An 18,562-nucleotide genomic window follows, 5' to 3' on the forward strand; every position below is an offset into this window, starting at 1 on the left:
AATCGGCAAATAAATGTGGGAAGCTGCTGGCATGGCAGCTGAAAAAGAGACAAAAATTGAACTTTGTTACCAATCTGGAGGTCGAAGGAGAATGTATTCAGAAACCAGAAGAAATTAGAAAGTGCTTCCAGAGATATTTTAAAAAACTCTATACCCAAGGACCCCAAGCAGAGACTGAAATAAATAATTTCTTAAAAAGTCACGGCCTGCAAAAGTTAACACAAGACAAACAAACAGCCCTGAACTACAAAATAACACAACAGGAAATTGAAAGTGCCATTCAGAACATGCAAACAGGCAAATCCCCAGGCCCAGACGGACTTACCTCCAAATATTATAAGACACTGAAGGAATATCTGATACAGCCACTAATGGAGGTATGCAATCAGATTTTGGAAGGGAAGGGGGCACCAGAATCGTGGAAAGAGGCATTTATTACTTTGATACCAAAATTGGAATCTGAAAAGACTCAACTTAAGAATTATCGTCCCATCTCACTCCTAAATGTGGATTACAAAATTTTTGCTGATATTTTAGCAAACAGACTGAAAAAAGTTTTGAATGAAGTAATTCATAAGGACCAAGCAGGCTTTCTCCCTGGTAGGCATTTGTCTGATAACACTAGGAATATTATTGACGTTTTGGAGCTACTACAGACAAATATGAATACGAAAGCAGCCTTGATCTTTATAGACGCGGAGAAGGCCTTTGACAATATATCTTGGAAATTTATGAAGAAAAACCTGGAAGGGATGGGAGTGGGAAGGGCGTTTCAAAATGGTATCGAAGCAATTTATTCAGAACAAAAGGCAAAATTGATAGTAAACAGTGTGGTGACAGAGGAGTTCAAAATTGAAAAAGGGACACGACAGGGGTGCCCCCTATCACCATTGTTATTTATTTCTGTCCTGGAGGTGTTGCTGAACTTGATCAGGAAGGATCAGCTGGTGGAAGGAATACAGGTAGGAGAAAAACAATACAAACTGAAGGCCTTTGCAGATGATTTGGTTTTGACATTACAGGAGCCAGAAACCAGTACAAAAAGAGCTTTAGAACTAATTTTTGAGTTTGGTCGGGTGGCGGGATTCAAGTTGAACAAACAAAAAACTAAGGTTTTGGCAAAAAACTTGACACCTTCAGAAATAGATGGGTTCCAGAAGGAAACAGAATTAAATGTGGTTACAAAAGTGAAATACCTGGGGGTTAACTTGACTGGGAGAAATTTGAATTTATTTAAGGATAATTATGAAAAATGCTGGTCGGAAATTAAAAAGGACTTAGAAACTTGGTCAAGATTGAAACTTTCCTTGTCGGGAAGAATTGCAGCAGTTAAAATGAATGTACTGCCAAGAATGCTGTTTTTGTTTCAAACCCTCCAGATCGTGGACAGAGTGGAATGTTTTGGAAAGTGGCAGAGGGATATCACGAAGTTTGTCTGGCAGGGCAAAAAGCCCCGAATAAAATTTAAGATACTAACAGATGCAAAGGAAAGAGGGGGGTTTGCCCTGCCGGACTTAAGATTGTATTATGAAGCTGCATCCTTCTGCTGGATGAAGGATTGGTTTCTGCTAGAAAACACTGATGTCCTAGATCTGGAAGGGCATAGTAATGCTTTTGGGTGGCATGCATATTTGTGGTATGACAAGGTAAAGCTTCATAGACTGTTTAAAAACCATATTGTCAGGAAAGCTCTATTCATTGTCTGGACTAAATATAAGGACTTACTTGAAAGTAAGACTCCGAGGTGGTTATCACCGACGGAGGCTAAGGCCATAAAACTACGGAACATGGAGAGTGGCTGGGTAAAATATTGTGAGATAATAGAAAGAGATGGTGATACTTGGAGGTTGCAGAGTTTTGAAAAATTGAAAGGAAAGGTGCGAGACTGGTTTCATTATGCCCAAATTTTAGAGATTTTTAAAAAGGACAAAAAAATTGGTTTCCAGGTGGAAAAATCAAAATTAGAGACAGAACTACTTGAACCTAAGACGAAAGTGCTTTCAAGAATGTATAACTTGCTGCTTAAATGGAACACTCAAGAGGAGACAGTTAAATCAGCTATGATAAAATGGGCACAAGACATTGGGTACAACATCATGTCTGAAGACTGGGAAAGGTTGTGGACCACCGGTATGAAATTCACGGCATGTAGTGCCTTAAAAGAAAACATTATGAAAATGGTATACAGGTGGTACATGACCCCAGTCAAACTTGCAAAGATATATCATTTGTCTGATAATAAATGTTGGAAATGTAAGGAGGCTGAAGGAACATTTTTTCACCTCTGGTGGACATGCCCGAGGGTGAAGGCTTTCTGGGAAATGATTTACAATGAGTTGAAAAAGGTGTTTAAGTATACCTTTTATAAGAAACCAGAGGCCTTCCTCCTGGGCATCGTGGGCCAGAGAGTGTCAAAGAAAGATAGAACTTTCTTCTTATATGCAACTACAGCAGCAAGAATTCTTATAGCCAAATATTGGAAGGCACAGGAGTTACCCACGCTGGAAGAATGGCATTCGCAGCTGATGGACTACATGGAATTAGCTGAAATGACAGGCAGAATCCGAGATCTGGGAGAAGAGGCAGTGGAAGAGGACTGGAATGTTGAGAATTTGCTAAGGCTTTTGGGAAAAACATGCTTCAGTATTTAAATTGGTAAATGATGGAAACTAAGTTATGAATTAGAAAAGTATAAATTGCAGACTATATAACTAAATGAAAACACAAAAACATATGAAATAAGGTATTAATTTGCTGTTTATTTTTATTGTAAAGAAAGCAGGGGATGGAGGACGTGGGGAAGTCCGGTTGATCATGAAAATTGATTTGAAAAAGTGAATTTTTTTCCTATAATTTCTTCTTTTTTCTGTAAAACCGCTTTTGTTGTGTTACTGACGATGTATTCTGACCTTGGAAAAAAGCAATAAAAAATTATTATAAAAAAATAATAAAAAAAAGATTTGTATAAAATTATGCACAGCGAGGAGAAAGATAAGTTTTTATCCCTCTCTCATAAAGTTAGAACTTAGGGCCATTCAATGCCATTCAATGAATCTAAATGTTGAACAATTCAGGACAAAGAGATGAAGTGATGGCCACTAAACTGGGTTGCTTTAAAAGAGGATTAGACAAATTCATGGAGGAGAAGGCTTTCAATGGCCACCGGCCACAATGCTTTTCCACTGAGCTTGGAAGTGGTATTGAATTGTGGTGTTCCTCCACCCATCCCTTGCATCCTCCAGCTACAGAGCTTCCCCTCCTTGCCTGCTGAAATCCATGCTGGCAGCAACCAAAGTCCCAAAACAGGTTGTCCCAGGGCAGGAAGGGTGAGAGACTGAGTCCGCCCAGAATCCCTTGGATCCACATCCCTTGGATCCCCAAATGCCATCACATCTTGAAACTAGGCCTGATCCAAGCCTAATCACTGCACTGGCTACAGGCTGGCACAGTGATTTGCCTCCCCCCACAACCACCACCTCCAACCCTGGCCAGGGATCACAGCAGGGCTGTGAATGTGGCAGTAGTTCCACTGCTCCATTAAGCACCGCCTCTCCCTAGGCAGCAACCAGGGGTTGGATTGCACCCTTAGCCTTGTATTGAAAGCAGCACTAAGCAACTGTTTGACCAGTGCAAGGATCAGTGCCAGATTTACGTATAAGCTAAACAAGTGATAGCTTAGGGCCCCACTCTCTTAGGGCCCCCCAAAAAAATTAAAGGGAAAGAAAACTGGATGTACAGTTCCAAAACATAAGACAAAAAAACAAATAAAACCTACATACAGCAACAGTGTTTTGTGTTGTATAGGCTCCTATGATATAAGTAATGGGCCCTGCCTGCTAGCCTGCTCCCTAAATTATCACTGGTTTGCTCATTTCTATATATAGGATGCCTACATTCTGCATGGGCTGGTTGCATGACAACGTGTGCAAATAGCTTTAGATACCTATTAGGTCCATAAATTACCATATAGCATATATTCAACACAAGAAACAGCAACAATTTGTTACAATTTGTTGTTGACAAAGGACAGCCGGACATATAAAGGGCCCCATTACCTTCGGTAGCTTAGGTCCTCATCAAACCAAAATTCAGCCCTGGCAAGGATTCCCACTTGCACAACTCCTTTGCCTCTCCTCATCCTCCCCAAATTTGCTTGCGGTGGGGGGCGGGGTAGGGGGTAGGTAAAACAGATGGTGGGGGTGGGGGTGGCAGGGAGGAGAGTAGGGAAAATCTTGTTGCACATGCTTAACTCCATGTGCTGACAGGATGGTTAATAAGCATTCTTTTGGACACAAGTCTTACTGTATGCTGTTTTGTATGCTAGTCTGATTGTTGATTTGCACACAGACATTTCTGGACTGAACTCATTGTGATCAGGACTGCAAAATCATTATTCATAAGACCAAATGGTGCAGGAAGTAGGTTTTACGGACAGGAATCCCAAATTGTTTCACTGTGTAACTTGATGTTTACAGCAGCCTTTCAAAACGTGCATGTAAGGTAGGCCTGTTTCATTATCCTCAATGTACAAACCAGGCAGTAGCAGAAGTTGAAAACTAAAATAAATGCAGTTTGTGGAGATCACAGCTTACACACACACACACACACACACACACACACACATAATATTATACCAGAATATGAATTGAAATCTCTTTATGTTGCAACTCCCCCTAGTGGGACATAATTTATCATTTTAATATGTATCCACTGCTAACAACATGAATTTTCCTTTTCAATAAAAATGTAATCATCAGTCGTTTTCATATATTTGGGTAATTACTGACACAGACAAACTTCTTCTGAGATTGACATATATTTTTGAAAGCAGAATTAATTTCAGTTGTGTAGCGATTACTGCTGGACTTTTAAATGTATTCAGAAACAATTATAAACAGACCTTGAACACTGAAAAGGAGCAATAACATAATACTTAGTAACAGGTTTTTTCTCCCCATATGAATTTGCAGAACATAAAATGTCTACTAATCAGCGGCAGATGATGTGAGAAAGTGGCAGGACTCACCTGACCGCTGATCTGTCATGCTGCGGCTGCTGCTTACCAAGAGGCAAAAGGGGTAGGGCAAGGGCACTGTGGGGCACAAGCACTGTGGGGCTGCCAGATTGGCGCCGCTGGTGCATCTGCCCCATGCTGATCTCCTCTTCCCAGTCAGCAGCAGCAACATGACCAGCTGAAGGTCAGGTGAACATCACTACCATGCTACACATCCACTACCACTATAAAGGCTTTGCATTCAATATAATATCTAAAGCTGCTTTAACAAGAGACACTTGCATTTTTGTTCATTTCCTACCTCGATGCAATGATGGCCAGCAGTGATAATAGTAAAGTGAAATGGGTTGGATCCAGATGCCTAGAACATCTTGAAATCAAGTCCTATTTATTTCAGTGGACTTGTGTAGCCTCTTCTGTAATAGAAAACAAAGGGAGTGGAATTTTAGTTTGTAGCAAAGATGGGTTGGATCCAGACTCACACATGCTTAAAGTACGGTTCATTTCAGTGGGTCTACTCTAAGCATGACCAAGTCTAGAGCCATCCCACTATGAAAGCGCTCTAAAAGTCAAGCCTTTTTCAATTATTATAGTTCAGCATCTCTTCTTTATGTGAACTGGTTCATTTAAATGGCACGCAGGTGTCCTAAACATTGTACAGTTTGTGCAACATATACTGTAGGAAAAAATATTTAGTTTTCAATTCTGAAACATACTTTTAAAGAGCCATCTCACACTTTTTTTTAAGATGGACTTGTAAAACATGTGCTGCTGCATTTTTATAAATCACTTTTCATCAAAAAAAAAAAATCAGTATACTTTACAGTACCTAATAAAACAATAGCATTGCATTCAACAAAACAGTTTGGTTGACTGACATTCAATGCCCTCTTAAAATGTGTTTTGCGGGTGGCTATTGGGTTGTTCTTGTTTTTATTTTGATTACGTATTCTGTGTTTTTATATTGTGATTTTATCCTGTGAACCACCCTGAGACCTGCAGGTATAGGGCAATATAATAATAATAATAATAATAATAATAATAATAATAATAATAATAATAATAATGGTACACATTATAGAAACAGTCCAGCAGCAGGTTTCATAATACAATGGTACCTCGAGTTACAAATGTTTCAGGTTACAAACTCCGCTAACCTGGAAGATTTCCCTCGAGTTGAGAACTTTGCCCCCAGGATGAAAAAGGAAATTGTGTGCTGGCGGCACGGCGGCAACAAGAGGCCCCATTAGCGAAAGCACGCCTCTAGTTAAAAACAGTTTCAGGTTAAGAACAGACCTCCGGAACGAATTAAGTTCATAACTAGAGGTACCACTGTACAATGCAACCTTGCATAGACACCAGCATGTTCCAAAGACCTGGATAAATAGATGGATCCTTAGCTGATGGTGAGAACTCAGCAGGGAAGAAGGCTGAACCCCTCCCCAAGGGCTGGAAGTTCCACATGGTTCCTTGGTAAGCATATGCTAGTGGTAAACAAGGGTTTGGTGTGCAATGCATCATTGGGAATACTGTATAAAAAGACTTTAATTGCATAAACACTAGGTGGCAGAGTAAGTACAGAAAAATCTAAACGTTAGGTGATATTTCTAAACTTTGCAGCAATTTGAACAAGTCAATATATTAGGGTACACTTTTTAAATTTGTAGTACTGTAATCTCTTTCCCCCTTTGTTTTTCTCTTCCAGAAATGCTCCTGATCAGGTGTGAAACTGCAGGTTTTGTCATTCCTCTCCAAAAAGCAAAACATATGGGACATATTAAAGCTTACAAGGAACGCAGAATAGAATGTCAGAACTGAGTTAGCACAATGCTACTTAAACAACACATTCATATTTACTGTATATGCGGCGTTTAATCCTGTATGCACATACCCGGGAAAAAGTCCGATTGAACACAATAAATGTCTGTGGTTCTTTTTCATTTACACCATGGACTGAAATAAACTGATTTGTAGCAATAGGAGGTCTGCCTCAGGAAAAAAACCACATGTTTACTAAGCTTTCATATATTTGGCGCTAGGTAATTTGAAGGTCCCCCCACATATTTAAGATACTTAATGCCATACGGGAGTGGGCCTCAGCGCAGGGTAGGAATGGAGGAGAAATTCAATTCAGTTCACATTTCAAGGCGATGCTACCAAATTTGTACCTTACAAAACCATAGGCAAACAAAAAATTCATCCCTCAACATTCTCCCATCTTTGAATTTTGCAATGCAATCCTCCAGCCAAGTAATATGTACATAAATGCATAAGCTAGGATTAGTGTGCTTTAAAATGCATTATATTAGGGGGGAAATGCTTTGCAAACATGCATGTTAGGCATACCAAAATTTGGAGAAATTCACATTAAAATGATGAATTTTCATGATTTTTATTTTTAAAACAATAACTCATGAATTGTTGCAGAAAACTGAATTTAAAATTGCAAAAATGAAAAACTAAGAAAACAAAAACTGACAGTTTGATCCATCCCCAACAGTGAGAGAGAGGGAGAGAGTAAATAAGTAAATGATTCCTTTGAATTGGGTAGCCCTGAGGACAAGAGTACAGAAGTCTTCAAGCTGGCTGCATCGGGCAGAGATTGGTATTGTAACATGTGATGACATAACACATGCACATTCCACCTTAGAATTCATATACAGTCGCATGACTTTACCACCAGTCATTTCTTTTCTCTTTCTACTCCACATCCCCACCCCCGACTTGCTTTGTCAACATTCTAGCCTGATGAAGAGTTTTGGAGAACACAAAAACTTGCACACTGATTTGGGAGATGGACTGGAACAGTAGGATGGAAATGGCAAATCAGGTCCCCCAAGAAGTAAATTCAGCTTGCTGCACCCACATATAAGCCATGCTACCAGCCTGCCCAAAATAGTTGCTTCCAAATTGAATTGCACTTTGTGGCTGTGCTATGTTGGTCATGGGTTCTAAAACAGGATGGGCTGCTATGGACCTACAACCTTAGCTTCTGTGGGCACTATATCAGCCTGCAGTGGTCATGGCTGGATAGAAGTCTTTCTCCTTCTCTTTGTGTTGTTCATCCTTCACAGATAAAAACATATCTGGGGGAGTGTCTATGTTTGCTTTTGCTTTTTAAAACATGACACTGCCTTGTGGGCTCTTTGTCAAAAAGGCAGGGTTTTAAAACTGTGATATGTAAATAAACACCCAACTCAACAGGGAAGAGACATGCCTAAGGGCTCTTTAGTGGAAAACTGTCTTAAGAAGTTCTTGGGCTGGGGAGGGCTGGACCAGCGAGGGACCGTCCAGCTCTACGGAACCAGCAGACCTCACTTTGCCAGCAGACAGCAGGTGTCTGGATTACAAACAGGCCAGCTATGAAGCAATGGGTTATGGTGACTACTTTCCAAGAACAACAGATTTTCTGCTGTCTTAAGAGCTTTAAGGTCTTAAGAGCTACAAGGAAGACAGATTTCAAAGGCACAGTTCTTCCCTCGTGATATTGAAGGAATCGGTGGTGCTGATGGAGCTTTGCATGCTAAACTTTTCTCCTCTTGGTTTTTTACTTTTTGATGCTTATGACTACTTTTGTATTGTTTGTAGTTATGGAACTTTTTATATGTTGTAAGCCACCTTGAGCAGGGTTTTAAGTATGGAAAGGTGGCATACAAATAAAACGATGGATTGATGGATGCCATGAGTATGCAGATGGTATCCAACTCTGCTTCTCCTTTGCATCTAAATCAGGTGAGGCTCTGGGAGAATGGGACTGGTGCCTTTGAAGACAGCCATGGAAGGTGGTCTGGAAACTGCAGCTGGTTCAGAATAACACAGCCAAAATTCTAATCAGGGCTGTCTGGGCTCCCTTGGTTTCTGATTCATTTCCAAGCCCAATTCAAAGTGCTGGTTTTGAGTTGTAAAGCCCAGCATGGCTGTGGACCTCAGTAGGACCTAAACGAACACCTTTTCTTACCATCCAGTAATTTATCTGATGAAAATAGAAATGTCTCATTGCATAATGATAATTTTACTATTTATACCCCACACATCTTACTAGGTTGCCCCAACCACTCTGGGCAGCTTCCAACATATATAAAAACATAATAGAACATTAAACATTAAAAAGAACTTCCGTATACAGGATTGCCTTCAGACAGCTCAGGGGTCGGATAACTCCATGCCCTCCAACATTTCTATAATGGAAATAGGGACATCCTAAGGAAAAGTGGGACATTCCAGGATCAAATCAGAAACCAGGACGGCTTCTCTAAATCAGGGACACCCCTGGAAAATAGGGACACTTGGAGGGTCTGCCATAGGCACCTACTTGGAAAAGATCAATGGAGGTTCTCTGAGTGCCCCAACAATTTATGGTGGCTATGATGCAGAGAGTCTTTTCCATCATGGCACCTGGGTTGTAGAATACTCTTTCCAGAGAGAGCCCTAACTGGCACCTACATATTTTCTAAGCACGAGGCAAAGACATTTTTAATATCCCATGCCATTTAACATCTTAGCAATATATTTCAACACATTTAATAACTTTGGGGGTTTATTTTATTTTTAGTGGCTTTTTGCAGGGCCTGTAAGACAGAGTTGTTCTGCCTGGCCTTTGGCATGGAGTCAATTTGATTCCCTCCCCCTCTTTCTTTTTCCCTTTTCCTTTCTCTTCCTGTGATGAGGCTGCACTTTAATATTTTAGTGTTTCAATGTTGTATTTTAATCTTGTTTTTAAGTTGTATTTTTTCAACTTGTTTTTATTATTGCTTGTTAGCCGCCCTGAGTCCAGCCTTGGCTGGAGAGGGAGGGTTATTATTATTATTATTATTAATAATAATAATAATAATAATAATAATAGATCTAAAGATAGATGTTACTAGTTTTGACATTGTTCTGTCTTCTTATATATTTTCAAAAAAAATTTAGCCCTTTGAGATTGTTCTTAGCTCCCCCTATGCCCTTTGGCAATCTGAGTATGGTGATATAACATGTTTGTATTCTCTGTGCTGCGTCTGGGCTTTATTGTGACATTTGATTGCTGTACTTGCGTTCTGTCTTGATGTTTGTTTTAGATGCTTCTATTGTACTCTGCTTGGGGGACTTGGTTGGGAAGCAACTAATAGATGTAAACAATAAATAAACATGCTGTCTTGTTTGCTCACACTCCTAAATCCAGAGGCCGAAATGCAGAGTTGGCTTCAATGAAAATCCATGTAAACAGTAATTTGAGATGGAAACCAGGAGGATTTGTCAATGTTATTCCCGGCTGTACCTCACAAGTTTATGTTTTGATCTTGTTAAAATGCTTACTGCCACATTTAAATGCTAGTTCTACAATTTTTCAAAGGCTCACAATAGGCTTTTAAATTAGTGTTCCATATCTGGATTAAAAAGAGCTCTATGAATGTTGAGAGGTATTTTTTTACATTATATCATTTAAACCTGGTAATATTAAAGCCGATTAACAGACATGCTATTTTAAAAAAACAAAGGGTATAATCCAACCCAAATTAAGTAAATTTTAAACCCATCAATTTTAGAGAGAGAGTTGAGCACTTTCCTAAATCTCTGTCATTGAAATCAATGGGATTTAAAGGTACTTAGCTTGTATTTATTTCTCACATAAATAATCAACTTTGGTTAGATTGTGCCCCAAATCTACACATGATGAAATGGCAAGTGCTTGTCTGTCCATTTTTTTTGTACACTTTTGTAACACAATTCTAAGTAGCATGGTATCATTTTATAGGTTAAATATCTATATGTAAGAATGAAAGTAAATTCGCTTCACGTGATTCTGTTTTTTTTTTTAAAAATATTTTTTATTGCTTTTTTTCCAAGGTCAGATCACATCGTCAGTAACACAACACAACAAAAGCGGTTTTACAAAGAAAAGAAGAAAATATAAAAGAAAATTCACTTTTTCAAATCAATTTTCATGATCAACCGGACTTCCCCACGTCCTCCATCCCCTGCTTTCTTTACAATAAAAATAAACAGCAAATTAATACCTTATTTCAAATGTTTTTGTGTTTTCATTTGGTTATATAGTCTGCAATTTATGCTTTTATAAATCATAACTTAGTATCCATCATTTACCAATCTCAATACTGAAGCATGTTTTTCCCAAAAGCTTAGCAAATTCTCAACATTCATATAACTTGTAATATTTTTGTAAATAGTCCTTAAATTTTTTCCAGTCCTCTTCCACTACTTCTTCTCCCAGTTCTCGGATTCTGCCTGTCATTTCGGCTAATCGCTTCACGTGATTCTGAAGTCCATTTGACCAAGGATCCTTATAAATGGTAGATTTAATAATATAAACCTTGCCAGGGCCTTCCCCCCCCCCCCCAGCAAGAACTCAGCAAGAACTCAGCAGAACTACTATTTTTGAGTAGACACGCATAAATTGCACCATAAATGACAGAAAAGAAACAGCCCAAGGTTTCCTAAAACGATATATACACATTTCACAAATATACCCCCCAAAAAATTTAAATAACATTCCAGGCAAGGATTTCAACCCTTTGTTTCATTTCTCTTGTGTACAGAAGGGGGAGCCAAATGCAAAAAAATGAAGGCCACGCATAGCCTTTGATTATATGCAGTGTTATTGTATCTGATTTTTTATTTATTTATAGAAGCTTTTTTAAAAAATAAAAGTATTCTACTTTCTAGGAAGTGTACTAAGCTTAATCACTTGTAGTGGTAGGCTGAAGGATGCTTTTCATGGAGCAATGTTATAAATGACAACTGAAGGGACTATATTTCTAATTTTTGGCCAGCAGGCAGTAAATCTGGGTTGGTAACTAGGGTATTCCGAGACTTTCTGTTTAAAGCAGACAGCACAGAGCATCTGTCAAAGTCAAGTCATGGGGGCAGAGAGCTGTGATATGGCCTTTGGCATCAGGAATATACTACTGAAAGTTAGAACTTGTTGACTTCTCATATTTAAAAACTTTGCTGCAGAAAATGAATCCAGACAAGAGAGAAGTTTAGAAAGCAGGAGGATTAGATAATTTGAAGACATAAAGATTGCTATTAATGATAGTATCACACTCCCTTTGGAAAACAGAAGGATAGAGCTCCCCAACTCTGCACTGTTCCTGGAGTCCCCGGCGATAGCAGTGTCCAAGATCCTTTTCACTAGCTGCTTTGCAAGTGGGATCTGCCCCATGCGCTACCAAGAGATCTTGCAATTTGCATCCATGCACTGTATGGATTTAGACTATGGCCTAAATCTGCAAAGAGGTGTCTGTGGAACTTCTCTTGAATACAGTTTGTAATCTTCAGGTGGTGCAGAATGCCAAGGCCTGCTTTACGGCATGCACAGACCATGAAAGACATAGCCCTGTTTGACAGTCTTCTAATCTGAAAGTATAGCACAAAGAAGAAGAAGAAGAAGAGTTTGGATTTGATATCCCGCCTTTCACTCCCTTTAAGGAGTCTCAAAGCGGCTAACATTCTCCTTTCCCTTCCTCCCCCACAACAAACACTCTGTGAGGTGAGTGGGGCCGAGAGACTTCAAGGAAGTGTGACTGGCCCAAGGTCACCCAGCAGCTGCATGTGGAGGAGCGGAGACGCGAACCCGGTTCCCCAGATTAGGAGTCTACCGCTCTTAACCACTACACCACACTGGCTCTCGAAGGAAGTTGTGGGGATAAAAAACTAACCCCATTCTACCCATCCATATCCCCATCAACCTCCATGAGTTGAAGAAAGACTATCTGAAATGGTGAGTCACCTGCACTCATGGAGACTGCCTGAGTGATGCAAAATCTTGGAAAATTCAAGGTTCTCCCTGCAGAAACCTCAAATGGTGCATTTCCAGATTAGAAGGATATTGCACTGGTTTCAAGGCACCTCTAATGGCTAACGATGGGATCCAGGTTGAATTCATCATGCTAAATGGGTTGAAGGCTGTTGAAGGGCAAAGAATATTCATCTCAAGCCTGTGGATAGATAGGCTATCTTGGCAGGAAACAAATTTGTAAAGGAATTTATTTATTTTATTTGAGAAATCTTTAAAATATCCATTTAGAGGGGATTTAGTGACAATAGGAATTGGAAGCTGAATTATACAATGTATCTTACTGTTTCTTTTTCAATTGTTATTTTCATGATGGCCAATTAGTTGAAATTGCTTTTATTTCCTAAAACAGGCAACATACATTCTATTATAATCAATCCCATTGATTCTAATTTCTCAAGGTAGCATCCCCAAACAGTGGGCTTTAAAATTTCAGGAGTGGCTTGTGAAACACCAAAATTTGGTGTATCTCCCTCCCCCCATCTTGTCTTCCCTTCTTGTGGCCATGCTCCCTGCAGCACCCTCTCAGCTCAGCACCCAATGCGGGCAAACTGGTTGCACTCCCCTAAATCTGTCCTGCCCAAAGTCTCAAATAATATTTTACACTTTCATTTAAAAAAACAACCAGAGCTCTGCTTTTACTAGTTCGCAGAGCCTGTGTGAATCTTTTTATTACATCCGAGCTGAACTGGGGCCTTAGCTAATCCGTAAGCCTATAACAGTGACTAAGACCGCATATTAGCTGGCATATAATAGTTCATCTGAGGTCATTGTGAGAAGAAATGCCATCCTCCCGATTAGCTGCCTAATTCCCCTGAACAGCGGTTGAGAATATTTGTGCTTTGTGTTCTGGTCATCTGGTCTTCTTGTTAACTGCCTTGCTCCCTCAACTGATTGGAAACAGGCTCCTTGGTTCAGCAGTCAGAACAAAGGAATATGGCCTCATGCATCATCAAAAAGAAGAAATGGATCATCCAAAAGGACCAAAGAGGACACAGATTTGTAAAATAGTAAAATAAAATGAATGCACATACTTATGTACATGCATAGATGCAAAATATGCATTGATATGTTGCTGCTTCAAATTCAAATTCAGATTCAAATTTTGCAATGTACGTTTGTGCATTGAGTCGCCTCAAGACTTTTTAGCAGTAGGTATTTAACAGGTGGTGAATATCTCAACAGGGGCGATACCTTTGGCTTCAAAGATTAATAGCTATTGCTAGACCTTGTAAACAACTATAACCTTTATTAAGCCCGATGGCTCAGGAAACTGCTCTGCATAACAGCTGCGGCATAAGGTGCAGAGGACAGGCAGGTTTCTCCATTGACTTAGAAATGTTGCAATAACTGGGCCCCATGCTGTCATGTGACAGCAGTGAAAGTGGTTCAAAATCTAATGGATCTCCTAATGGATTCCCAGCCAGCTCAGCCCTTGTCGCTTCCTACTCTTGGAATATCACCATTTCAGGACTTTTTGCTGCCTGCTCCGGATGAGAATCTCTGCAACAGCCTCCCAGCTGTCTGCATGGGCAGCGAGCAAAAGGGGTGTTCAGCACCAGAAGGCCAGATCATCCAGGAGAGCTGGGCAGGGGGACACCTCCACAGTTTCCAGTACAACACCGTTTCCATACCCACACACAGTTGAGTAGGTTGCATTGCTCTGCAAACCACATTTCATATTTCTGTGCGCTATATTTGCTAGTTATGCACTTTTATTATTCTCTGTGCTGGAATTTTTTAAGCTGCAAATGGTCATTTTAGGATATCATGTTTTTAATTATTGTTTTATCCAGCAAACCACCTAGAGAACAATGCTACTGGGTGGCTTTCTAAGAGCTGAGTAAATAAAAATGAATAGATAAACATCAGTGTCAGCATCAGCTTATGGGTATTATTTGTCTGTTACAAGCTCTTCTTGCACTTTTTCCTGACGCCACCCTCGGGTGTCTTGCAATTCTGCTAGAGAAATTTCCTCATCCCTGGCAGGGTGTCAACTGCTGCTCTTTAGCCATAGTAGTTTGTGAAGGCCAGTAAACATGTTTAGACACCATTTAACAGATAAAAGCAGCTTTAGTTAACGGATATGTGTGTACATGCAGCTGAGGGGAATCTGCTCAGATATGAGTGACAATGGCCTTTGGACTGCAGGCCATGTGACAACTCCATTTGCCTAATTAGTGAATTCTTTACATGCTCTTTATTTTCTCAAGTCCACTGTTGGGCAATATCTTTATTAGGACTCACGAAAATGTCACAAAATAGTTTCCAGGCTTTTGAGCTTTCCAGAACTTTGGTTGTGAGCCTACAGAGTCAATGTGGGATGCTGGCTCCAGCAACCTTTCAGGAGAAGAGAGAAGATTTAACTCTTCTTCTGGGCATTTGAAGGGAAATTATTATGATGCTTCTTGCTGTGTCTGCATTCCTACTTTATTTTTGAGGTATTAGGAAAATAAAATAAAGTAATAATAATAATACACAAATTGGATTGGAGAAATGAGAGTGGAAAGGGGTAAATTATGCTGGATCTTGAATTACTGAAGTTTGCCTTTAGGCACAGTGTGAAGATGGAGATTACAGACTGAATTCTGTCTTCATTGTGTGCCTGCAGGGACTTAACATACGTAGACTAATTCAGACTAGAATCTCCTTCTTCAGACAGAGTCAAAATGCAGACCTCAAAGCATCAAGAACCAGCCTTTTAAAACCAAAAGGGGGTACCCATTGCCCTCCTTCTCCTGCTTTTTGCAACATCTCACCTGATAGAGTTCTGGAGAGCCCCAAAACCTTGTTGACTAGTTTTGCAAAACATTTGGGAAGTCCCAAAAAAGCTGTTGACCACCTGAGGGGTTGGGGGTTTCCATTATGGACCAACACAGCTGCATTTGCTCTTTATTTTCCTTCTCTCCCAGTTAATGGAAAATTAGAGCAGACTTGAGTTTCACAACTTAATTTGCATCTTGTGAGCAATTTCTTCAGAAGAAATGTTCACAGTGTGGGCCGAACTAAACCCACTTTCCTTATAGCCCTGGTTAATCTTATCAAAAGCAACTCAGAACAACCAGCATAATCTCTCTTCAGCCAGTAAAATCTTATCTTCAATTAGACTAGAGACAATGACTTGGATCAGAACTTCCCTTTCTATTGCAGTTCCCTGTGCACACCCACAGAGAGAGAAAAGTTGATTCTTGAGGCATGGGTTGTGGTGTAGAGGGCTGCAGTCGGAAGAAGGAAGTTGTGGGGGGGGGGGAACTGGGGGAGGGCTGCTCATGCAACAGAATGTTTGGATCCAAGCAACTTTTGAACAGAAAAGTCCATCATCTTGTAAGCGAGGGGTTCCTTCCAGATGTTGCTAGCCGACAACTCCCAACATCTGTAATCTTTGGTCAGACTGCTGCTGGAGCTGATGGCAGTTGTAGTTCAAGAGAGCACTATGCTGGCTGCCCCTGCTGTAAGTCCTTTACTAATAAGAGAAACATCTGGTTTCTGCTTTCGTTGGGATTCCTCTCTGACCCGTTTCCATGAATGTGTCTAACCTTTTTTTAAAAGGCCACTTGCACTAGCAAAAATTGCCACAACATGTGGCAATGAGGTCCACAAGTGTCACATACTATGAAGAGGTCCTTTATTTGTTCTGTCCAGAACTTAACCTGTCAAATATTTCATTGTGTGAGCCCAAGTTCAAGGGATATGAGGTATTTTTTTGGTTTGTGTTTGATGCTTTGTAGCACAAAGACCATCAGTATCGGTTGGCAGCACTATGTAGCTCTGAAAAATAGTGTTTGTGTTTAGATTAAGAACCAGAAAGTCCCCTATTACAGGTCAGATCTGAACTTTCCACTTACAGTACTTAGCATACTTTACCCTGGCATTTCTGTAATTTCCTGCTGAGCTCAGAAAGAGGAAGCAGGATTCTCAAAAATGATGTTTTGTTTTGTTATTCAATTAAGTTTTTCCATGGAATCCTGAAATGATGAATCCCAACATTATCTAAACATTATGATACAAAGTGCGAGGAAGCAGAAGGAAAGAGAAAATCTTTCAGTTCATAAACAACAAACCTCATCAGCAAGTCAGGTGAAATGGCTGAATTTTTATATGCTGAAACCCAGTAGTGAAAAGGCTTTTTGTTAATTAGCTACATTGGAAACCAAATGTTGTTGAAAGACTAGGAGAAAAATATTAGAATAATTAAGCTCAGGCTCAATGTGTTGCTTCAGGTAAATATAAATAAAAAGTGATAGTGAATTCATTAGGCTGACAAATTCTTAAGGTCCAATATTATATCTATGTCTGAAAATACTGGGGAAATGGATCAATATAAATGTTATGACAGCACGCCCACCCAAATAATAATCCATGGCATCATATTCCATCAAATGCCTGGGAGAAGAAGACCATTTTAACCTGGTACCAAAAATATATTGGTGTTTGTGCCAGGCAGTCTTCTGAGGAGAGCATTCCATATTTATACAGTGGAACCTCCATTTTCGATCGTCTCAGAAGCCAAACGCTGAAAACCCAGAAGTAATTGCTTCCGTTTTCGAACGCGCCTCAGAAGTCAAATGGCTTCCAAGGCACGTTTCTCAATTTTCTCATTGAGTTTGCTGATGGCCCATTGTGCCTTGGTTGTCGAATGGGAAGTCGAATGGTCTTCTGGAATGGATTACGTTCGACAACCAAGGCTCCACTGTAATTATGTGTCTACTTTCTACCATCACTGGAATCCAACGTACCAAACATTGTATCAAACTTTTAGATAGCAGTGTTCGACTGAAAGAAGCAGTTGAGTTTACATTACCTACAGATAGCTTTTGAAGGGATTGAGAAGCATGCTCTATACTTCTGAGCTCTACTGGTTCCTGTCCTTTCAAATGAGGCAGCAATGCAATCAGTTGACTATATTTCTGACACTATATGGAGGAAAATTTATCTTTGGCTGCACGCACACCATAAACTTAAAGCACATTTCCACCCCAAAGGATCCTGGGAACTGTGAATTGCAGGTCCGTGAGAGATAAATTCCAGTTCCCAGAATTCGGGCCTGTGTGCCTTAAAGTCTATGTAATGATACTTGCCTTCAACTTTTAATATCATTTGAGACTAGCCAGCTATTTGTATTTATTCTGTTTTATTTGTTTATGATCCGATCAAGATTTATACAGTGGTACCTCGGGTTACATACACTTCAGGTTACAGACTCCGCTAACCCAGAAATATTACCTCGGGTTAAGAACTTTGCTTCAGGATAAGAACAGAAATTGTGCTCCGGATGCGCGGCGGAAGCAGGAGGCCCCATTAGCTAAAGTGGTGCTTCAGGTTAAGAACAGTTTCAGGTTAAGAACGGACCTCTGGAACGAATTAAGTACTTAACCCAAGGTACCACTGTATTGGAAACATAATACAGTGGATATGGATTTGGATTATATACTGCAGCTGGATAACACAGCATGCATGTAAGGCTTGAGAAACAAGTGGAAATGTGACTGCTTTTCACTTATACACCGATGCCTGTCTGTTATAAAGATTGTGCTATGATATCAAAAGGTTGCTAGCCCAGGACAAGCGCCATCCGGGTGAGGGCCTTTGATGAACCTCCCGGAACCCAGCAGTGGAGCAAGAATCCTCAGCTGTCAAAATATAGAAATACAACGGAACAATAGTCTTGCTGAACTATCCAAACAAGATGAGCTGCTGGAATATTTGTTATGCCTTCCAAGGAGTTGCCCAGCACTGAAGGGTAGGAACACAGT

At 40.0% G+C, this 18,562-nt stretch overlaps 1 protein-coding gene across 4 annotated transcripts in view; it reads left to right on the forward strand.

Annotated features, from left to right (window-relative positions):
- Nucleotides 1-7,309, forward strand: part of LOC308583636 (uncharacterized protein) — a 28,872-nt gene extending 21,563 nt beyond the window's left edge. For 2 of the 4 annotated variants that reach the window (XR_014006293.1, XR_014006294.1), the window contains 3 exons: nt 4,348-4,500; nt 4,971-5,203; nt 6,720-7,309. Coding sequence is in view for 2 of the 4 variants with exons in the window: in XM_081187831.1 (XP_081043957.1) it covers nt 4,348-4,500; nt 6,720-6,741 (175 nt within the window). In the remaining 2 variants the exon portion in view is untranslated. The remainder of the gene's footprint in view (nt 1-4,347; nt 4,501-4,970; nt 5,204-6,719) is intronic. The other 2 variants (XM_081187831.1, XM_081187832.1) reach the window with 2 other exon arrangements.
- The last annotated feature ends 11,253 nt before the right edge of the window (nt 7,310-18,562 follow it).

Source organism: Podarcis bocagei (genome assembly GCF_964188305.1).
Source record: "Podarcis bocagei genome assembly, chromosome: 3".
Classification (NCBI taxonomy): domain Eukaryota; kingdom Metazoa; phylum Chordata; class Lepidosauria; order Squamata; family Lacertidae; genus Podarcis; species Podarcis bocagei.